Here is a 22,997-nt window from a genome sequence, read left to right as displayed (position 1 = left end):
ACAGTATGACAAAATAAACTCCCTCAGTAAGCACCCCTAGTCATGGTGTTTTATTACAGCAGTGAACGGTACCACACTGAATTAGTTATGGCGTTTAAGAAATAAGGATATATTTTAAAAATCTAATCATGAACTATCTTGAAGGTGATGATTCATTAAACATGTTTGGGAACAGCTGACATGGAGCTTTGGTGCACTGCGAACACATCAGTGAGGAAATGGGTCAGCTTCTTATGACCAGTTCCAAAGCAGTCACAGCAGACATTTCATAAAGCCCTCATGAGCAAGGGGGTGCCCAGGTAAACATCAGGCCCACTCTTCAATCCTTTGTGCAGTTCTTCAGCATGCAGAGGTTATTGCTTCATCAAACTGACAGAATATGTTATCAGAATCTGGTGAGATAAATATCTTTCTTCTAAAAAGACATTACCAGAATAATTCATGAAAACGAGCACCCCTTACTGTAATGTTGGTCATGTTCTGTGGCTCAGCGGTAGAAGCGATCGATGGCTGTAATATTTCAGCTTTACACAACCCAGCCATACCATGGGGAAAGCATCCATAAATAAACAGAAAATACCCCCCCCCCGTCTCTCCACTAAAACTTCAAGAGGATCATTTTGCTGAAGAAAATCACTGCTTGAATTTATATACATTTAAAACCTTTTCAAGGATACCCCACCACCGCGCTGACTTCCTCAGAGAACATTTCCACGGCCCTGCAGGTAGAAAGGATTCTGGGGAAGTGTATTCTTAGGACAACTGCCTCTAAAATTCAGAGCTAACGACACAGCCCATGGCAAGGAGAGTAGATGAGCCTGCTCACTGACTGCTTTTCTCGGTTATTAAAATTGCCCACAGGCAAGGCAGTGTGAGGACTGCAAACTATGCTGACTTGAAGGAGACTCCCATTTGACTCCTGCTCAAGGGGCCTTTCTGTTAGCACTGTTAAGTTAACTGCAAGGGGACCACAGGCAGCTGAGCTGACATCCCTCATGTATCAGTTTCCATCTCCTGGATGACCACATCTTGCCTGTGAGCCAGAGCTCAAGTGATGGTCTGTGTTTTGTGATCATCTGTCAACCCACTAGGTAGAATTAGGTATTCATTATTTCTTTTCCTAGAGCATACGGTTTCCTTGTTTATTACTGAAGTCCTCACTATAAAATACACAATTGATCTTTTTTCCCCCACTGAAGATATTCAGTCATGTCTGGAAGCATTTTTTTTTTTTCTTTCAACAAGGAGAGTACTACTATACGCAGTAAGTAGGCGGGAGCCTCTGATGGTCCCGAAACCCCACACAGCACAGCCAGCTAACAGTGCTCTAAGGTCATCTGCATTTAGCTGTTAACCAGGCTTCCTCAATCACAGGGAACATGTCTCTAAGTTTCATTGGCTTGGCTGTTTGCGACTGGTTTCCCCAGATTCCTTCACTTTCCAATCACCCCTGAAATAAGTACACTAAGGAGAAACTTAAATCTTACACCCCTCACAAGGCTCTATACAACTCACGGACAGCCACACTGGCAGTGTCTAACTCAGCTGACCTCAGTGCCGAGGAAGAAATTGTGTACCTCCTAGTCTTGCACTCAGTCTAGAAAGTTGATCAATCAGCGCTCAATTTATAGTAGTCTGTCCCTGCAACTTGTTCAAATATTAAAGAACCACTATGCAACTCTGTGGCTCTTCCTACCTCCCTGCTAGACTGCTTTTCAACAGCACAGAGCTGGGCGATGGGGCTGATTCTCTAGGGACAGGCTCAGAAATATGTGTCTCTATTCATAGAGACATTTACAAAACACAAATGTGTTACACCCCTCACAAGGCTCGGAGACCCTCGTGGGAAGGGGAGTGGAAGGGGTGTATGAGTTTGTAGTCGGGGAGGAGAGGGGAAAACTGTCCCTCCTTAATTTGGCAGGACCAAGTTGTTACTTGTAAACTCACAGTGAGGATTGATTGTTGCCTGAACAAGATGAAGTTGGTCAACATTGTAATCCTTCCCTGAGGAGCTAATAACAGTTGATGGCTGTTAGGGTTTTGTCTAAGCAGAGTGGGCCCTGGTAGGCCACTGGTGCTCTAGGGTACGCCCTCCCCGGGTGTATGCAGGCAGAACAAACTGGACTCAGTGGGTTGGTGTTTTAAAATGAGCATATGAAATTAAAAGCGGGTAGAAGGTGGAAAGCAGAGGCAATAGGGGAAGGTGTCAGGGGAAAATGATCAAAATATTCTATATGTTTGTATGACATTCACAAAGAATAAAAATATTATATTATTTACAATTGTTTAAAGTCTATCAAATGCTAATGAAAAAAGAATCCCACAACTCTGGAAATTCAGACTTTTACAAAGGCAGAAACCGTGAACATGTGCACTTGAGTCTTGTTGACACGAGAGGAAATTTCTCTGCTTAGCTTAACGTGCCATATTGAACACAAACATAAATGCTTTAACACAACCCACTGTAATATGTTTCTAGGGCTATTGTGGGCAACTCCCAGCCATCACTGTGACCTGTAAAATCCCTGCTAAAGTCTATCTGAGCTTCTGTCTTCTGTCCGGATTTGGTCTCAGGAGACCTGGTACACTTTCTCATCACAGGCAGTGAGCCACTGACAAATGTTTTCCTTTGACTGCCCAGACTCTGACAGCTACAAGATCAGGCCCCTATTTTAAAATGGTTGAATTTTGTCACTTCAGTATCGATGTACAATATCTACAGCCTTCTCCAAGTCAGAACCTAAGGCTAGGAGTGAGGTAAATGTAGGATTAGGGATGTGCATTATGCAGAAAGGCAGGAGGAGACAGGAAGGGGCAGAGGGAGGCTGTAAGAAAGGATGTGGTCTAGCGGGATCTACCTGTGCCTTTTGTTAGTCAGCTGTCATCTCCAGAGCATCACACGGGGCGGGACTGGAGCGGGCTAGCCTCCCACAAGGCAGTTTCTCATTTACAGAGCTGCACTGGGGCAGCCCCCATTGTTCCATCTCTCACACAGAGTCTGCCTCGCTGTGGCTTTGCTGTTTCTAGTATTTTAGTTCCAAGTGTTGGATTCATTATAGGTCCATCTTTCAAGAAGAGAAGATGTCCTGGGAGTATGTGTCAAAATTAACAGCACCAAATAGAGCAGACAGGGACAGTGAAACCACACACACACACCCATGCACACACACATATGAACTAATGCACATATACATGTACACACTTTGCTGCTCAAAAGAACCCTCACGGTATCCAACACCACCATGCCAGAGCATAAATGATGCTTGGTTAAGAGTTCAGCACACTATATGATCTTCCCATTAATCCAATGAGAGGGCTTCACACTTGCTATGAGATAGACCTATGCCTGAGCCACACATACACCGTTTAATACGGGGTTCATATTTAAAGTGTTAATTTAAGTTGTTGTTTCACTCTTGTCACACTTACATATTTATCTAGTGTATGTGTGAGTGTGCACTTGTCACAGTAGGTGTATGGAGGACAGTGTGCAGAAGGCGGTTCTCTCTTTCTACCATACATCCCAAGGATTGAACATGTGGATTGTCAGGTTTGTTTACAAGTATTCTTACCAGGTGAGCCATCTCACCAGGCCTTTTAAAAATAAATCTGTCTGTCTGTCTGTCTATATGTTCTTACAATTATATCCTGGGCCTTGTGTATGCCAGGCAAGCACTCTACCACTGAACCAAACTCCCAAGCCCAGTCATTTTTTAAAATAGTATTGATTCTACTAGGCTCAAGGCTCAGTCAATTATCATTAATGTGAAGACCTTCTGAACTCGGTGAGTTGCCCGTCCATTCTTCTCTCTTCGAGATCCAGACTCTCGCAAGTCCTCTGGCTGCTTGTGAGTGTTTGGATGCAAATCACCGCCCCCCAACTGGCTCATGTGGTTTGAAGAACTGGTCCTCAGCTGCAGCAATGGGAGCTTGGAAAGGAGAGGCCCACTGGAGGAAGTGGGTCATGGGGAAGGCAGGCCTGGAGGGCTGCAGCCTGCTTCTGCTTTTTGTCCCTTTTCCACTTCCTGTCTGCAGCGCGGTGAACAAGCAGCCTCTTGCTTCTGCTGCCATAGTCCAGAGCTCTTCTGCCAGGGCCATCTTTAATCTCTATTGTGAGCAAAACACAAAGCGAACCCTTCTCTTCTGAGTTTCCATAAGTGAGCAAAGTAATTAACACATCATTGGAAGAGAGCTTTGCTTTGCTGGCTCCCCAGGCACCTTTAAGTCACATTTCAGTCTCTCAAACCTTTTCTCCTCTTTCATCTTACTAACCTCAGTTGAAGGCAGTGGAATCCCCCAGTCTCCCACTCATGGTTCAATTTTGGCTTTACAAATCTATCATCTATCTATCTATCTATCTATCTATCTATCTATCTAGCCATCGTGTGTGTGTGTGTGTGTGTGTGTGTGTGTGTGTGTGTGTGTGCGCGCGCGATGAGTATGTAAGGTGGAGCACTTGCTATGATGAACACGTAGAGGCCAAAGACAACTTCTGAAAGTCAGTTCTCCCCTGCCACCGTGTGGCCCACAGGTGGCCCAGCATTCAGTGATCAGATGAGCAGTTTTACCCACTGAGCCACCTTTGCCAACCTGTTTGCATAGTTCAGACTCAGATCTCAGGGACCACTGAGGGCTTCCCTGACTTCCCATCGTGCACCTCTCCATCTCCTGAGTGGTTTCATATCTTTAGTGATTGACACATTGAAGCTCTTGATCAGTGCTGACAGGAGCATGGTCAAATCTACTTTGCACATACATTGCTACCATAAAGGAGACTCGTGCCTTTGGCTAACCTGCTTGGAGGTCTCGGTAATGTTACAGTCAGCTTTGCCTACCTGGCAAAAAGCAAAATGACTTAACCAGATGTATGGACAGAATCTTCATGACATATTGTCTCAAATATGAAATACTTGGTAACTGATTATATTTTAATCTGGAGCAGGAAATATCACTTACTGACTCTAGAAACATAAATTTAATGTTAATATGACCTAAAAATCTAACTTGGTGTTTAAACTAAGTAGACAAAATGATTGACACATCCCTTTTCCTTAATGTATAAAAGGAAAAGGGAGGACCACCTATAAAGTCAGCCATGACTGGGTGAAAAATACTTATTATGAGTTTATTTAAAAATTATACCCTGCAAGTGACTAATGCTCCCTATTGGAAATAGCTCAGATGTGCCAAATACTGGAGTAACTCCCAGATGGCTCATACAGTCGCTTAAGCATGAGAAGACTCAAATTGTTTGGCAAGGATATTTAGTGTGCATTTAGCTAACGCCAACAAAAGGCATCCAGTTATTAGTATTAGAAAATATGTTAAGAAGCTAATTCCTTGACAGACTTGCAAAGTTAAAATTTAATTTTAAATAAAAAGTAAATTATAATTAAAAAGTTGTGATATGAAACATCATGAATCAAAGGTAGGAAAGGAAAATAATAAAGCCCTTATTGATAGAAGTAAACATGTGTAATAAGTAAATAGTAAGTCTCTCAGATGAAGATTAGGGTGTGTGTGTTTGTTTTGTGTGTGTGTGTGTGTGTGTGTGTGTGTGTGTGTGTGTGTGTGTGTATGTAGCTTCTCAGCATCATTTACCAGTGTTTGTAGAATTGAGACTCTAGGATGCCACTGAACACAGATCCTTCAAACAGTAGCTAAATTCATGCCATTGTTGCTTGATTTTGGTGCTGATGATAGAACCCAGGGTCTGTACTGGCTGGGGAAATAGTCTACATTGGAGTAAATCTCTAGCTCCTGCATTCCTGTTATTAATATTTGTGTATTTATCCTGTGTGTGTGTGTGTGTGTGTGTATGTGCTTACTAAGTAGAATTTGCTAGCATCTTAGAGTAGAACAGTAAACTAAAAGAAATAGTTCACATTCTGCTGATCCAAGTAGCAAGCGATGACTGTGTGACCATCGGCCAGATGAGACAGGTGGAAGTGGACAGGCAGAGCCTCAAAGACACTAGAAAGGGCATCAAGAAAGTGATACTGCAGCCAGGCTCTGGTAAATGCTTACAGATTTATGAGTTGAAAAAAACCTACCACCAAGTAAAAAAGAGTGGGCATTACTGACAAAGACAACATCTGCACAAGCTTGTGACAGCTGGCCATGTAGTGGGCTGGAGAGAGATCTGCACAAGCTTGTGACAGCTGGCCATGCAGTAGGCTGGAGAGAGATCAGCATAAGCTGTGACAGCTGGCCATGCAGTGGGCTGGAGAGAGACCTGCATAAGCTGTGACAGCTGGCCATGCAGTGGGCTGGAGAGAGACCTGCATAAGCTGTGACAGCTGGCCATGCAGTGGGCTGGGCTGGAGAGAGATCAGCATAAGCTGTGGCAGCTGGCCATGCAGTGGGCTGGGCTGGAGAGAGATCAGCATAAGCTGTGACAGCTGGCCATGCAGTGGGCTGGAGAGAGACCTGCATAAGCTGTGACAGCTGGCCATGCAGTAGGCTGGTGAGAGATCAGCATAAGCTGTGGCAGCTGGTCATGCAGTGGGCTGGAGAGAGATCTGCACAAGCTTGTGACAGCTGGCCATGCAGTGGGCTGGGCTGGAGAGAGATCTGTATAAGCTGTGGCAGCTGGCCATGCAGTGGGCTGGAGAGAGATCTGCATAAGCTGTGACAGCTGGCCATGCAGTGGGCTGGAGAGAGATCTGCATAAGCTGTGGCAGCTGGCCATGCAGTGGGCTGGGCTGGAGAGAGACCTGCATAAGCTTGTGGCAGCTGGCCATGCAGTGGACTGGGCTGGAGAGAGACCTGCATAAGCTTGTGGCAGCTGGCCATGCAGTGGGCTGGGCTGGAGAGAGATGCAGAATGACATCAATGAGTCTGGAATAGAGTAAGCCGAAAGAAGTCGTGTGGCTCATGTGAAAGATGTTGCCCTTACTCCCAAAATAATAAAAGACAGGTTAAAAAAATTTGAACTGGAGATTTAACATGATCAAATTTGCACACTAATGCAGGCACTGCACCAACAGTGACAGGGACAGACAAACACAGACCCAGGTAGAAAAGAGAGAGAGACAGTGATGGCTAAAGTGGCTGGGCACAAATACAAGACTTCCTTGAAATGTCGTTAGAGCTAAGGAATGGGTAGATACGGAGCTGAGGAGAGAAAAATGACATCGAGAATGATATGCTGGGCCTGGTCAATAATTGCTCTCCAAAGCAGGTAATATTAGCAGACGGCCACATGCAGAGAGAGATGAGCAGAGTCTTAGGAACCTTTTACAAGTGAGATACTCGATGCGTAGCCTAGATGGTTGTAAAGTCCAGAGAGAAATAAGGTCTAGGAGAGCAACGTAGACAGAATGATAAGGCAGAAATAATTTAGAGAGACCAGACCACCCCCATAAATACATAAGTTGTATTTATACATGTGACAAGATGAAAACATTTTAGGTGGTAGTTCATACTAGGGTGATAACGCATGGTTTTATAAATGGCGGAAATACAGAGTGCTGAGTTTAGTGAACAAGCAGCACTGAGTCAAACAACAACAGCACAGCCACCTTAGGAACCAGGTCTGTTAAGGTCCTGGATGGGGTGGGAAGGGGAGCTCAGGGAGATACCGACGACTGGGAGATAATGAGTTTATTACAAGAACTGTTAATGCCATACACAGACAGACAGACAGACAGACAGACAGACACATGGATGGACAGATGGACGGACAGACAGACAGATGACAGTATAATGGGCTCTGATGAGAACCAGAGTTCAAGTGGCTTAAGTGAGACCTGATCTGGCGGAGACTAAAGACTTCACATCAGGAGCCCATGGCCGGGCTCTCTGCTTCCCAGGCAGGAGGCAAGGGAGCCACAGGAAGCAACATGAGTGTTGCACAATAGTGCTACTACCCCCCCACCCCCAGGATGTAAACATTTCTCAGCTGAGAACTCCCAACACCGGGAGTCTGTCAGGACTTACAGAAAGCAACTGGGTTCTCACACAACTTTCTTAAAATCCCCGTTGTTCAGAAGTGAAGGTTGTGTTTTATGTGGGGACGTGTTATGAAAGACATAAGTGTTTGAGGTGGGGCATGGGTTACAGGGGCAGGCGGGCCTTATGGCAACTCCTGTTATAAAGCAACAGCACCATCCTCCAAAGTTCCTACAAGTGGACAGGTTTCGTCACACTACACAGGAAATAATGCCTGAGCCCACAGGCCTGTCATGCCACTGTAAAGCAGTTCAGTGAGCGCATGTTAGCACAAACCAATATTAATTTTAATAGTTTGGGGACTCCAATAGACATCCTCACAAGTTTATGCTCCTACTTTAATAATAAATGAAAGCTACTATGCATATATCATCAATTTTATGAGAATGGAAAAAAATCAAAGAAATGTGAAAAATAAAACCAGAAGCTGGCTCAAACCTCCAGTGTGTCTCAAATTTGGTTTGGGCATTTCATCTGAAGCATCCAGACTAGAGGATCAAACAACTGCTTTATCTGTGACAGAATTCAGTGGGCTTTGATCCCCTTTCCATGTCATCTGTTTCTTGGAATTTGAGAAAAAGACAAATCCTTACACATTGCCCGTCACTTTTTTCCCCCCTAGAGGCCAAGACACATATTTGAGTCCCTTTGGGCTTCAGATATTTCACATTTTCCTGCATTAGAAGAGGGAAGTAGAAAAGGGGCCATACGGCATAAACCATGGAATAATGATTAAAAATATGGGTAACAAAACTAAGAGAATTCCAAAGGATTCATTTCCTCCTGAAGCTGTAGGCAGCGAACGCCACCTGCCACCCGGGTCTGAGAGTAAGAACCGCCTCGAATTTCTGACCTTTAATCTTGGACTCTTATTACTGACCTAGAAGAAAAGCACCTCCTTAGAAAATTCAAGGTTATATCAGAATCCTCGGCAGCATTCCGAATGGAAGAACAAACAAATCAAAGCTCGGCAAGAGAAAGCGATGCCAATTGGTGTACTACTTAAGCTGTGGTAGCATCTCCCCAAATGTAGAGGCGATTTTATGCATTTGCTTCTTTTACTTTGTTGTAAAATAACCCTGGCCAAAAGCAACTTAGGAGAGAAAGAGTTTTGACTCACAGTTCCAGGGTGGTGGAGTCCATCGCGGCAGGGTGACCTGGCGACTAGCGGGAACTGGCCAGCAGCAGGTGCGGGAAACCAGCTGGTCACAGTTCACCCCCATGCAAGAAACAGAGCGAGCAAGAAGTGGGGCCACACTATAAAGGCCCAAAGCCTGCCCCAAGTGACCAGTGACACACGTCTCCTAAAGGTTCCACAGCCTTCCCAAGCTGCATCAGTGGATGGGCACCAAGTGCTCACAAGCATGCTTCGAGAGGGAGCATTTTATACGCAAGCCTCGGGTGTAGGGACCAGTTTTCAGGTATGTACACAGAATGAATCTATACATCGGTGCATGGTGTTCTACATCTGCAGCTTGGCTAGGAAATTTAGTGTGAACCCCGTAAGAAAATAGAAAGAGGGCAGGAGCTACAGGTTATGGGGTAGAACACTTACCTAGCATGCTCAAAGCGCTACGCTTAACCCCTAGTACTGAAAAAAGGGAAAAAAGGGGAAAGGAAGAATAGTAAGTTGTCAATACTTGGGGCCTTACGTCTAAAGATTAGTTGGCAGCTGTCTTCCTGTCGCTTCAGCACTACCCAGATAGTTTATTCTTCTTCTCTACAATAGTAGGGGCTTGTCTGTGTCCGTTAACCAGACTATGTCAGCATCAAGGTAAGTGCTAACAGTGCTGAAGTGATTTACACATGTGATAAGGTGTAATAGAAATACTCTAGAATTTGAGGATATTCCAGATATCAACTTCCCAAGACTGCAGTCCTTTTGCTTGGGGTCAACCCCCTCCAAAGATGACTACTGTGTGCACATTTAACAGCAGCAGCATTCAGCATTGTAAGTGCTTTCAGAAGAACAGACAGGGTAAGCACATAGTTCCAGCGCTCTGGAGGGTAGGATGGAGAAGCACACACTGTGAGCCAGCCCAGGCTAGTCTGCCTCTCAAACCAAGCAAACATGGCGGCGTGGTCCTCTGCCTGCCATGCGTACACGCACACAGCTCCGGGTCCCATCACCAGCAAGGGCAACCCCCCAAAACGCTTCTTGGCTAATGTGAATAAAGAAATAGCAACAAGTCATCAGGAAAACTGTTGCCCTCAGATCCTTTGGGGATTGAAGTTCTCACAGTAAACAGGAAGCATAGAGAGAGCTGATTTTAATTACAAACTTTATTTGTCCGTCCGGTTCACAGTTTATACGCGGTGCATCCCACCATATCAGCTTTCAGAATGGTTCTTGAGGAGACGGGTGTGGTTTTCTTTGTAACGGAGCCTGACTTTCTAAAATTTTGGTTAGAACTTTCATAGGTTTATAAAAGTATTCTCTGCAAGCTAACTGGATATTTACATTTATAGCTTAAATTCAAATTTTGGAAAATATGAATCTTTTAGATTTTTTTTTAAAACATCCTGGGTTTATTTCTTAAGACTTTACTCTGAATGCCACGTGTTCACATGTGCCCATCCTGCCACAAAAAGGAAAAGAAATCAATTTTGCAGTTACATGTAGAAGAATCATTTTCTTTCTGCACTTTAAAAATTATATATATATACAGTGTTCAGGGAGGTGTAAATATGAAAATAAAGGAAAGGGTAGCAGTTTTCTAGATGCAGGTACTGAAAATTTTCTGAATCTTAAAACATCCAAAAAGAATTACAGGATATAAACTTAAATTAAATGAATTATCAGCCTTCTCTTATCTTTAAAAAAAAATAACTCTGGGGACTTAAATTGTGCTCCTCAGCATTTTCTCTACTGTTAGAGATGATGTAGGTTGGCAGTCTGCATCTTTCCATGTGCAAAATTCACAGTGGTCCCATGTCCAGCATCTGTGCTCACACTCACTCAGTCACGACTGCAGAGGGACCCTAGGGCGGCTAGGGCTGTGTCCTCCTCTTAAGGGCATCACCCTACCCTCCAATTTGGCAAGAACCACTCAAGAAAAGAAAGAGTACGTAAGCCTTCTATATCCCATGGGCTATGCCAGGCTGACAGTGAGTCATTTGTTAGCAATACACCTAACACGTGGATTTGCTATTCTCTTTTCATCAGAATGAACTGACACCAACTGTCTGAAATCACCTTGTGATACCATTTGAACAGTGTTCTTCTATCAGATCGCTTAGATTGTAGAAGTATGTGCCCATGTCTTCTGCCTTTAGAAGTGGCTATTAATAAGTGATAAACTCCAAATACTGCCAGGAAAAAAAAAAGAGGCTGTGTAGAAGCAGCCAAGGTTGCTGGCCTGGTAATTATTACTCTGTACATTATTTATATATAGATGTACCATTGGTACCCCAGTCAAATAAATACTCCGAGGGGCCTTCCCTGACCTCCCTTCTCTGCAGTGCCTGTGATGCCAGAGCTTCTGTGCCCTCGGCTGGCATCTGTATCTTCTGTCAAGCTACACATTGCTCCTAGCATGCTAAGGTATGCCAAGGGGATCAGAGGGGTGAGAGCCAGCAGGGGCGAGCCCAGGGTGAGGACAGGAAGGGGAAACCACAAGCCCACCAGAGAGGGTCTTGTTTCTTCATAAGATAAGGCACTGACAGAAAATTTCTTAGGTAAAAGGCTGCGTAAGAATTTCTTGCCATTTACAAAAAGAAATGTTGTCATCCCTAAGTGGCCAGCATCCAGGCTTAGTTAGGTGAGCCCTGAAAAACCAAGGGCCGATCCTCCAAGCTATGTGACTTACCAAAGTGTTCCAATTCATTCAGAGGCCATATGGCATGTTAGGAAAGAGGGGGAGGGAAACAGTCTGGGCACGAAAAGGCATCGGACACTGCCTGTCCATCACTTGCCACTCGGTGGACAGCTCATAAGCCTCCTCAGAGTGCTGTCTTAGGACTCCACACTCCCTGGATGTAAGGTGACCAGATGGGCGTATCTATCTGCTTTCCCTTTGAGCTCATAAAGCACAATGTTCAAATGCTACCAGCAACCGTCCCAAGGAGCCTAGAGAAGCCCTCCTCCCCTATGGCCGCACCTCAGATTCTTTCAAGAGGGCTACTTCATGTTCTCAATGACAGCTATCTCTTCCCCAGCACAGTGTGGTGTCAGACCATTCAGGTAGATGCTCTCAGCCTTCAGCAAGGGGGGCGGGACTTCCCTCTCGCTGGTCAGGTGGTTCACAGACAGGGTCCTCCTACAAGGAGTCAGTTCCTGGTTGTGGTTGCCTGCCAGCTCTGCCGAGAGCTTCCGCTTCACCGACGTGGCGCGCTGGAACTTGTCATAGATCTCCACGCTCAGCCGCCTCCTGGTCTCCTTGAACTCAGCCGTGACGTTGGCTGTCCACTCAGCTGCATGCGCTCTGAACTCTCCCACCTGGAGCATGGGGGCGGGGCCAAGAAGAGAGAAGCCATCAACATGGGGAGTTACATCTTGGGGTGATTCTTGTTTTATTTGGGGCATTTATTGAGAAGGTGTGCAGGCGTTGACAGTGACTCATTAGCGGCCATACGAACAGAGTCAGACTCTGACAGAAATGGCTCTCAAATATGAACGTAAACTTGAGAAATAAAAATATATTTGTAAGGCCTTAGCCACACTTATAGTTTGTGAAATAGTCCTGTCATAGAAATATTGAATGCTAAATCAGGTGCAATGGGGACTGTGTGACTTGTATTTCCAGAACTGGGGAGGCTGAGACCAGGGGAGCCCTAACCTAACCAGCCAGCCAGCCTAACCTAGCTTGAGAGTTCTGGGCCAGTGAGAGATTTGGTCTCATGAATGAATGAATGAATGAATGAATGAATAAATGAATGAATGTAGAAGGCATCTGAGGAACATCTGAGGTTGACCTCTGGCCTCCACACATGTACACACACACATGTACACACACACAAAGACATTTCAAATGTTAGAAGAAGGAAATCTCTCAACATCTCCCTGAATCTTTGGGCGTTACCTATTGTGTACATCTGCCTGTAGCTTCCAGGACTTGGGTGTAGAACGGGTCATTGGAGAAGCACCAGAGCTGAGGAAGAGGATGGCGTGGTAGGCCAGGTGACCCAGGGGGGACCTGGTAGCAGTATCCAACCTCGCGTTGCCACTTAGGACTGGTCAGTGTCTATGTGAGTGAGGAGATGCCTTACTTCTGCACCGAGGCGAGCAAAGAGGTGAGAGCGAGCACGTCTACTCTGAGGTAGCCTGAGGAGCCATGCGGCTTGAGGCAGTGTCTTCAGTGAGTGCTGCTGGGAGCAGAGAAACCATCCGACCTGCCTGATCCATCTGAGCCACCACCGTCAAGCTAGAAACGTGGCGAGGCCAAGAATTTCACCAACCTCAAGAGTGAACCATTTTCTTTCGATGGTTAAATACTTCTTCAAGTTCTAAGCACATATAAACAAACAAAAACCACGCCAGCACCTAAGCTGCTCACAGGTCAATGAAAGCCATGGGTGTATTTTTGCATCCTAAAATAGAAAAAGGAGCAATCTTTGAGAGGCTCTTCAACCCCCGGGTTAACAAGCCACAGGGCATACATTTTTGGGTGGGGAGGGCCTAACAAAAAATAACTGTTCCTGCACTTAACCTCATCTTCCGGGGCTTACATTAACTTGTTCTCTCTTGCCTGTCAAGCAAATAACAGAAGTTTCATTTCGTTTTGTCTTTAGACATGTTTGTTGCCTTGTGTTTTCAGTGCTAACATGGGAAAATTAATTGACAGTTTCTAAATTTCCGTGCATTTCTGAATAAAGACGAGTACAGCTATTTATTACAATCTGACATGTGTGTGTACCTGGTCATAGATATTAATGTGTATGTGGGCACAGGCACCACGGGAACATTGACTATCCTTAGAATGTGGCAAGTGACGGTGGACTGTTTTCACACATACCTTTAAGAGTTCTTTAATTTCCCACTTGTATTGTTCTAACATCTACACCACAAGGCATGAGAGAGTGTGGAGAGACAGGACCTGGGGTGGTGGGAACCTACACAACAGCAGCATCTGCAGGGCATGGTGGAGCCTTTGCACATTAAACTCACACCAACAGTGACCGCCTGCACAAGACCCGCACATGTGCAAGCCAGCCTAAAGCCAGTGTGAAGCGTGGAGGGGCTTGGATAGCCCAGCCCTACCCGAGGAGCTTTAAGCGATGGTGCTGATGAGTCATGTTCCTTCAGGGACAGACCCCCCTGCCCCCTACCCCCAGAGGCTCCCCACGGCCCAGCAGATGGTCCTACCCCTGTGTACAAACAAGCAGCACTAAGTGGGCCCTGTGTTTAAACAAAAGAACACATGATATTGGGAGAGAAAGTTGTGGGGTAAGCAGGAGAGAAACAGTGAATTTGGTCAAAACATAATATATCATGAATGAACGTGAAATAAAACATGTTTTAGAAAAGAAGCAATTGCTTGCTATCTCGGTCTGCCCCTGGGGGTGGGGGGTGGGGAGGAGAAATTAAAGCTGGAAAGACGAGAACACATAACTGAGACCAAACATATGGCTCCCTCCGAGGCAGCAAGCAAAGAGGTGCTCAAAGTACCGCAGTTGAGCCTGCAAGTGGGGCCTGCCGTATATGGTTCCCCCTCAACTAAGAACAGATGATTAAATTTAACCTTTGATTTGGGGGAGAGAGCCATTTGGCTTCTGTCAGCTTGATAGAAGCTACAATCATCTGAGAAGAAGGAGAGCCTCGCTTGAGGTAATGCCCTCATCAGATTGGCCCATTGGCAAGTTTGTGGGGCGTTTTTCTTGATTAATGATTGATGTGCAGGACCCCAGCCCACTGTGGGAGGAGCCACCGCTGGGCAGGGAGCCCTGCGTGCTCTAAAGAAGGGAGAAAAGTGAGAAATGGGAGCAATTCAGCAAGCAGCATTCCTCCACGTTCTCTGCCTCAGCTCCTGTCTCCAGGTCCCTGCCTCTGCTTCCCCTCATGGTGGACTAAAAGGGGTAAAGCCAAACAAATCCTCTGCTTCTCCCCAGATTCCTTCTGGTTTGGGTGTTTATCACAGAAATAAAAGCAACGAAGGAGTACAGGCCTACCCAGGCCAGTACTTTCATTTCTTAGCCAGATGTCGGCCGGCCCAGGCTAACTGCGTGAAGCCACGGTCCATGGGCTCTTCGTGTCTGTGCGCCTCCTGTCTGACACAGCGAAGTGCATTCTGTGAACACACACACGTACTGTGTGCTTCCTGTCTGACACAGTGAGGCACATTCTGTGAACACACACACACTGTGCGCCTCCTGTCTGACACAGCAAGGCGCATTCTGTGAACACACACACACTGTGCACCTCCTGTCTGACACAGCGAAGCGCATTCTGTGAACACACACACACACACACACACTGTGTGCCTCCTGTTTGACACAGCGAAGTGCATTCTGTGAGCACACACACACACTGTGTGCCTCCTGTCTGACACAGGGAAGCGCATTCTGTGAACACACACACACACTGTGCGCCTCCTGTCTGACACAGCAAGGCGCATTCTGTGAACACACACACACTGTGTGCCTCCTGTCTGACACAGCGAAGCGCATTCTGTGAACACACACACACACACACACACTGTGTGCCTCCTGTTTGACACAGCGAAGTGCATTCTGTGAACACACACACATACTGTGTGCCTCCTGTCTGACACAGCGAAGTGCATTCTGTGAACACACACACACACACACACACACACACACACACACACACACACACTGTGTGCCTCCTGTCTGACACAGGGAAGCGCATTCTGTGAACACACACACACTGTGTGCCTCCTGTCTGACACAGCGAAGTGCATTCTGTGAACACACAAACACTGTCCCGGGGCCTTGAAATGACACATTTAATGTGAAAAATTTAAAGAGCTGCTTTCTCTGCAACTTGAACTTAATTTTAAAGACAAATTACAGTTTACAGATTAAATATTTCCACTAGTAAGGCCTGGAATAAATGGTTTCTAGGTTTTAGTGTCAATTATCCTTGTTTACTTCATAGCTCACAATCCTAATAGAAATTAAAACAAAACAAAAGAAAACAACCCTGAGGTCTCAGTACGCATCCTCTCTCTGAGGTGGGACTCAGTGTCCCCTTTAGCATTCCAAGTAGTGGGTTGATTACAGACATGCCTCTTGGCCAGTTCTGGAGTAAAACTTGACACTTATTATAAAATTGTAATACTGACTGATAAGCTGAAAGGATTCCGCCTGATTGTCACTTCTTTTTTAAAAATATTTATTTATTTATTTATTTATTTAATGTATACAGTGCTCTATGGCGTCCGGCTTCTTTCCATACCCCAAAGGTTGCTGCTCTTCCAGACGGACCACCTCCCTGATCCTGGGTCATGTTTTATCTCTCTTCCTCTCCTCTCACTCTCTCTCCAATCATACAAAAGGAGGTTTTACTATAGAAGTTGTACTTTGCTTATCAAAACTCAATTGCTAGTCTTTTTGTTGGTTAATTGCCTGTTATTTCTGGCTAGAATATAAGCTGCTGGTACACCCTCCACACCAGGGATCTGGTATATAGCAGACGTTCAATAATGTAATAACCACATCTCTACCAAGCACATCCTCTCAAAACCTGACATACCGCTGATAAACGTTAACACGTGCAGCAGCCCATGCGGCTGGTGTCCTCGCCCTGTATTCGCTAACATTATTTTCTTCCTCTTCCATACATGGTAAGTGGGGGGAAAGCCCTTTACAAATGAATTGTTTTGCAAATGGATGTTATTTTAAGCCAGTCTGGACCCTTTTCCATACTAGGCCTATTTTCCCATCCTGGTTTCTGTCACCAGCCTAGCACCCCACAGCATGATGGGAGCACTGAGGCTTGGATGTGCTGTGTCCCTTCAGGCTCATGGTCCTCAGATGGTGACACAGTTATTATAATTGGCAACACAGCGACAAATTGATTATTTTTCACTTTTGTACACACAAGGTTTTTTGTTTTTTGTTTTTTGTCTGATTTTACTAGGGAACCAAACCCAAGTATAAATCCTCACTCTAGCACGTGGGCACTACAGATCTGTGTTTCTCAACCTCTCTGCTTTGTGGATTGGAGACAATAACAGAACCTCTGTACACAGTATTCTAACAATCCATGGAGCAATACCCCTGAAGGAGCAATGGTGGGCATGCACACGCACACACATGCATGCGCGCGCACACATATGCACACGCACACATGCTCACGCACACATCCAGGGTGTAACAGGATCCCACCCAGGCCAGCGCTAATGAAGACAGCTCTTTTTACTGAGTTCTAACTGAGAAGTTAGGCAGAAGTCTTGGCAGCCCTGCTACTATCTTTTTGGCATACTCATGCACAAACTCTACCTTTCCACATCAGAAACAGGACCTAATTCTAGGCACATCTCCTCCCCTTCCCCCAGATAGCTAAGTATCTTAGTTGTGAAGGCGTCGTCCTGAAGATCTGGAGAGAGCACAGCACTCTCTTTGGCCTTTACCTGAATTTTCTCAAGAAGCAAATTTCACAAAGTCCCTAAGGCCTCACACAGGTTGCTCCTCGTGACAGGAGATCTGTGCCAAGCCAGGGAGTCCTGCAGGCAATTAGGAAAATGGCAGCCGTGAGAAGGCTTTGGGCTTCTCTTCAGTGGTACTCCATGTCTGGTGTGGGTGGGCATGTCTTCCCACTCTGGTGAATGTGATTTTTTGTATTTCTATAGAGTCCACAATGGCAGACAAACAACCTATGGTTGATAAATATAATGGGGCCAGTGTTGATATGATGCCCAACAATAACTTCATTATCTATTAATTCTAAGACTAAAAACCATTCTGAGAAATGCAAAGAATTCGCATTAGACTAAAATCCACTCTGTGACTGGTGATGTTATTAGGGTGAGTGTGTGTGGCTTGGCTATCCTAGGGAAACAATGTATCAACTCATAAAAATAACCCCTTGGGCTGTTCATAGCAATGCCCTCTCTTAATTGTGTCTTTCTTCACTATTCATTATGATAGTGGACTTAGGGAACATAACTTCTAATCTCCATGCTTGAAAATATGGAGGAAAAAGAAAACCAAAACATCCAAAAGCAAATCAAGGCATGCACATGAAGGAAAAATTATCCTGACCCTTAAGAAAATTTCTCATTTCTTAAGAAAGAAAAAGTGGCCTCGTGTGGTGGCAGATGCCTGTAATCCCAGCACTCGGGAGTCAGAGGCAGGTGGATCGTTGTGAGTGCGAGGCCAGCCTGGTCTACAAAGGGAGTCCAGGACAGCCAAGGCTACATAGAGAAACCCTTCTCAAAACAAATCAAAAAGAAAAAGAAAAAGAAAAGAAAGAAAGAAAGAAAAAACATCTTCCTTTACAACATAGTCATTAACTATCAAATAGTGCAGCATCCTGGAGTGCAGAATCAATTTAACACAGATCAACAAATATATTCAAGAAGTAAAGGTACTGTATCAAAAAAAAAAAAAGATTTGAAAAAAATCGGGGGTTAGGATTAGGGTTAGGTGCTCAGCAGCTAAGAGCACTTGATGCTCTTGCAGAGAAGCTAGGTTTCACCCTCAGTACCTACATGGTTGCTCACAATCATCCATTACTCCAGTTCCAGGGGATCTGAGGGCCCCTTCTGATCTCTGTGTGCATTATACACATATGGTGCACATACATGCATGCACACCAAATACCCACACACATAAAGTAAAACCTTAAAAAAATTCAAAACATCAAAATGTAATGTTCCCTAGAGCATCAAATATAAGTAAATTTTTGTTGTCTGAAATGTTGATAGCTATAGTGTTCTGGAAATTTTAAATGAATCCCCATGCATTAAATTGGTTTTGTGTTTGTTGGATTTTATTTTTTAAAAATCTTAAAGCCCCTTAAAGAAGTGGTTCTCAGCCTTCCTAATGCTGCAACCCTTCAATACAGTTCTTCTTGAAAGTTGTGACTTTCAAACATAAAATTATTCTTGTTATAAACCATCATGTAAATACCTGGTGTGCAGGAGTCTGCCATATCACCTCTGTGAGAGGGTCTTTTGACCTCCCGGCCGGGACCCACAGGTTGAGAATGCTGGCTTAAATAGCACTTCCTCTCTGACATAGCAGTATACATGATTTTATGAGGAAGCCTACGGCCACACTGTGGTCCTGGGTGGTTACCATGGATGTTCCTCAGGGCGGGCATTTACTGAAAAGACTTCTGGACTCCACGTGTTCCTAGCTTTCATCTAGTTCTCACAGCATCTGACTGACAACAGCAAAGGCCATTACATACCGCCCTTTCCTCTCAGACTGTCCGTTTAATGGTCCCTAACTCACCTGAGCCCCACAGTTGCAATGTCATCGCTGCCTGGTCTGCCCCAGTTTTCTTTCCGCACCATCAGGGTTGTGTGTTAGTGGTTCAGGTCGGTGCTTCTCCATCTGCTTTGCTCTCCTTTCATTTTCTCTTCCCCTGACTTGCCTTTGCTCTTCGGGATGCTGGTCTTCTCTCTCCCTGGGAGACATGTCTTTCCATTTGCCAAGGATCATACTTCCTGGTGTCTCTTTGATCCATATTTCAAGGTCAGGTCTCCCCTGAGCCCACAGTACCTAACTGACTGTTCCGTGGCCTCACTCCAGATGACGCGACGGCTTTGCAAGCAAACTCCAGATCTCCCCGTGACACTGCTGACCTTCTCAAGCCTCACGTTCGAAGCCTGACATCATCAGAGCGCCTGCAGCCACTCAGCTGCCCATCATCACCCCTCCTCTTCCTCTTCCTTGGTCTCACATCAAAATGCCTGCAATTCTTGCCACACCTTTTCCTCTCAGTCCTTGATTGACATCAGTCCACCCCCTGTGCTGTCTCACCCAAACCTCCCCAGAATCTCCTAGCATCCCTCTCCCCCTGCAACACATTCTCCATGCAGCAACCACGCCACTTCGTAACATTCAGACTCTTCTGAGGATCTCATGCAACCCGGGGTAGCTTGTCGATCCCTCCAGACTCAAGTCTCAACAGCCGCCCTCTCCAGCTCTACCGACAGGGCCTCCCTGCATACTTCTTTCAGCTCCCTGAACAGGCTACACTTGCTTTGCCTCTTGGGCTTGCCAACCTCTCAGTCCAGAGAATAATGTTCCCCATCCCTCTGGGATAGTTCCTGCTCACAGGGAACTGAATAGGCTCACGAAGCAATTTCCCAATCCTCTAGATGCATCCTGATCATCTGCTTCTTCCTGGGCCGCTCTGTGCATCCTGATCATCTGCTTCTTCCTGGGCCGCTCTGTGCATCCTGATCATCTACTTCTTCCTGGGCCATTCTGTACACCCTGTCCTTCCCTCCTAGTGCTCTAGGTACAACTTGTTACGAGTCTAGGTTTAATTTGCTTATCTGGCTTCATGACAAGAAACAGGTTTTGACTGCTGTGTCGGTCCCGCTGGGCATTTCCAGCTTCTGGAAAAGTGTATGCATTGGGAATTCATCCAGTGGCAGATGGACAAATCAGGTGAATGACTGGCAAACCAATCATCAGATTCTTTATATATAATCAAGTCAAAGGGAGTCTGTTTCCTCAATCTGATGAGACATCTTGTTCCTCTCTGCAGGCAGGTCTGCCTACTGATGGCCCAGCATGCTTCCTCAAGCCTAGTCTCTAAGTTTCTGGTTGTGGGGATGCCAGGCCTGCATTGGCTCCTCTAACCAGGCCGCCCTTCTCGCCTGCCCCCCTCACCAGTGCACTCTCCATTTTCTTAGCTGCAGCTGCTTTGCATGACCATACCCTATAAGCAATCGCAGACTCTGGCCTTCCCTGTCTGTGCTGGCTGGCGGTGGGCCTGGCACGGCTTTCCCAGAGAGGGAAGAGCCATTCTGAATGTGGAGGGAACCATCTTCCCATGGGAGGAGGCTTTGGATGAAATACAAGGTAAAAGGACTAATGAGCTCCAGCGTGCATCTCCCTGCATTTCCTGCGCGTGGGAGCAATGTGCCCAGCACCTCACAGCCCCATGGCAGTGCCTTCCCCACAGCATACCAAGCTCAAAGAAAAACGCATCCTTCCTTAAATGGCCCCTTAGCAGGCATTTTATCACACTGACAAGATAAGTAACTAATACACTGTTCTTATGGGATGCATCTCTTTGGAAAGCCAAGCATCTTCCTCAGCAGCGGTAGGCATTTGCTTAGGCTCTAAGGCCTTTCAGGGCAGCAAAGAATCCTAACTACAGAGTCCTGGGCTGCTCGCCTCTCCCGCAGTAATGCACAAGCCTGTAGCTTTTGGCTCCCGTGTTATCCCAAATAACACTAGGAAGAACTACAGCAATGTATTTTAAAAACAAGCACTTGCAATATTTTGTCTTTTGGCCGAGTGGACTAGGATGGGCTCTACAGCTCTTTTGAATGTTTCTCATTTGTACATTGTACAGGAGTCTTGTCAGTGTCCATCAGGAGCGTCTGTCACTCCCCTGGCTCCCATCATCGATGAGACAGATCCCTTGAGAGCCGAGCGTGTGGCCCAAGCACTGTGTAAGGCAACATCTACAATTGTAGTAACTCAGAGATGCTCACTCCCTTCCCACGCCCTCTATGGGTCACTTCAGAAGCCACGCACACTTCGGAACTAGTGAGAAGCTGCCACTGCTGCCAGGCACCAGTGTACTCCTGTGTGCACAGCAGGGCTTCCATCCTGATCTTGATGTTCTGAGTCAGTGGCACTGGCACAGCCCAAAGACAAGGTAACCCAGAAACCTGGGGTGCTACTCAATTTCTCAGTACAACCCAGGCATCAGAACCAATTTTAACAGTACAAAAATATTTACATCCTGTGACAAAGGCCAAAAATTTACCAAAAAAAACACAAAAAAACAAAAAAAACAAAAACAAAAACAAAAAAAACCATATTCCAATCAAGAGTTTCTTGCAAAGAGAAAAAAAAAAGCATATAAGAAGTAATATGGGCCGGGTGGTGGTGGCGCACGCCTTTAATCCCAGCACTCAGGAGGCAGAGGCAGGCGGATCGCTGTGAGTTCGAGGCCAGCCTGGTGTACAAAGTGAGTCCAAGACAGCCAAGGCTACACAGAGAAACCCTGTCTCAAAAAACCAAAAAAAGAAAAAAAGAAGAAAGAAGAAAAAAAAGTAATACTCTGAACATAGTTGCAATAAACATCATATCAGATGTCATTGTCTTTTGAGAAGTCTGATGCCTGTAGGAACTATTTTCTACTACCACGATGGGGCTAAATATTAAATAAAATTATTTTATAACTCATTACTAACATATACAATAATGGATGCATATAAGCAAAGGTATTACAAGTATATAAAATGATAACTGGATTCTAACGATTGGGCACCTGTTAATAGACCAAGATATGTGTTGCTCTTTGAAAGGTGTAAACATTTTGGTATAGTGGTTTTTTGGGGGGTGGGGTTTCCAGTTACCTCTTGGTGCCAGTATCTGTCACATGAAATATGACAGAGCCTGTTTCAAGCAAACCCTGAAGCGGGGTCCTATGAGGATTTTCATTTGCTCAGGACACCTAAACTTCATAAGATCTATCCGAGCAGCATATCAAGGTAAAGAAACATGGCGTGGTGGAATCTTTAATTTTTAATCTTATAAAGTAAAAAAAAAAAAAAAAAAAAAAAAGACTTGATCTGTTTGAGTCCAGACTTCTGAGCTGTAACTCAGCCATGATGTTTACTAACATGCAATTTATTAGCCTTCCACTCCATGCAGAGAAAAGATTCCTTGGCCTGACTTTTGTGGCTGTCTAAATGAATCTGTGTCTTGAAGTCTCATTTCTCCCCATCTGGTCTGCTTTGAAAGGCAGGAAGCCCAACACGGTTTCAGCGAACTTTCCAGTCTTGGAAATGATTTTCAAATCAAACTTTCTAAAAGTGTGGCCTTTTTAAGTGCTTGTATGAAGAGATTATTCTCTTCCAAACAACTCTACAAAGTACCAGCTGCACTCTCCCTGATGCATAGAAGTTGTTTCTGAGAGACAGAAAAGAGAGCCTTTTTTT

General features: G+C 45.3%; 1 protein-coding gene across 6 annotated transcripts in view; it reads right to left on the bottom strand.

Annotated features, from left to right (window-relative positions):
- Positions 1 to 10,218: 10,218 nt before the first annotated feature.
- Positions 10,219 to 22,997, bottom strand: part of KCNK2 (potassium two pore domain channel subfamily K member 2) — a 186,641-nt gene continuing 173,862 nt past the window's right edge. For all 6 annotated transcript variants that reach the window (XM_084773396.1, XM_084773395.1, XM_084773397.1 and 3 more), the window contains one exon: positions 10,219 to 12,391. In XM_084773396.1, coding sequence (XP_084629522.1) covers positions 12,074 to 12,391 — 318 coding nt within the window. In that variant the 3' untranslated portion in view covers positions 10,219 to 12,073. The remainder of the gene's footprint in view (positions 12,392 to 22,997) is intronic.

Source organism: Acomys minous (genome assembly GCF_964271855.1).
Source record: "Acomys minous genome assembly, chromosome: 1".
NCBI classification, from domain to species: Eukaryota; Metazoa; Chordata; class Mammalia; order Rodentia; family Muridae; genus Acomys; species Acomys minous.
Note: the sequence above shows the minus strand (reverse complement) of the source record. Positions and strands in the feature narration are given on the sequence as shown.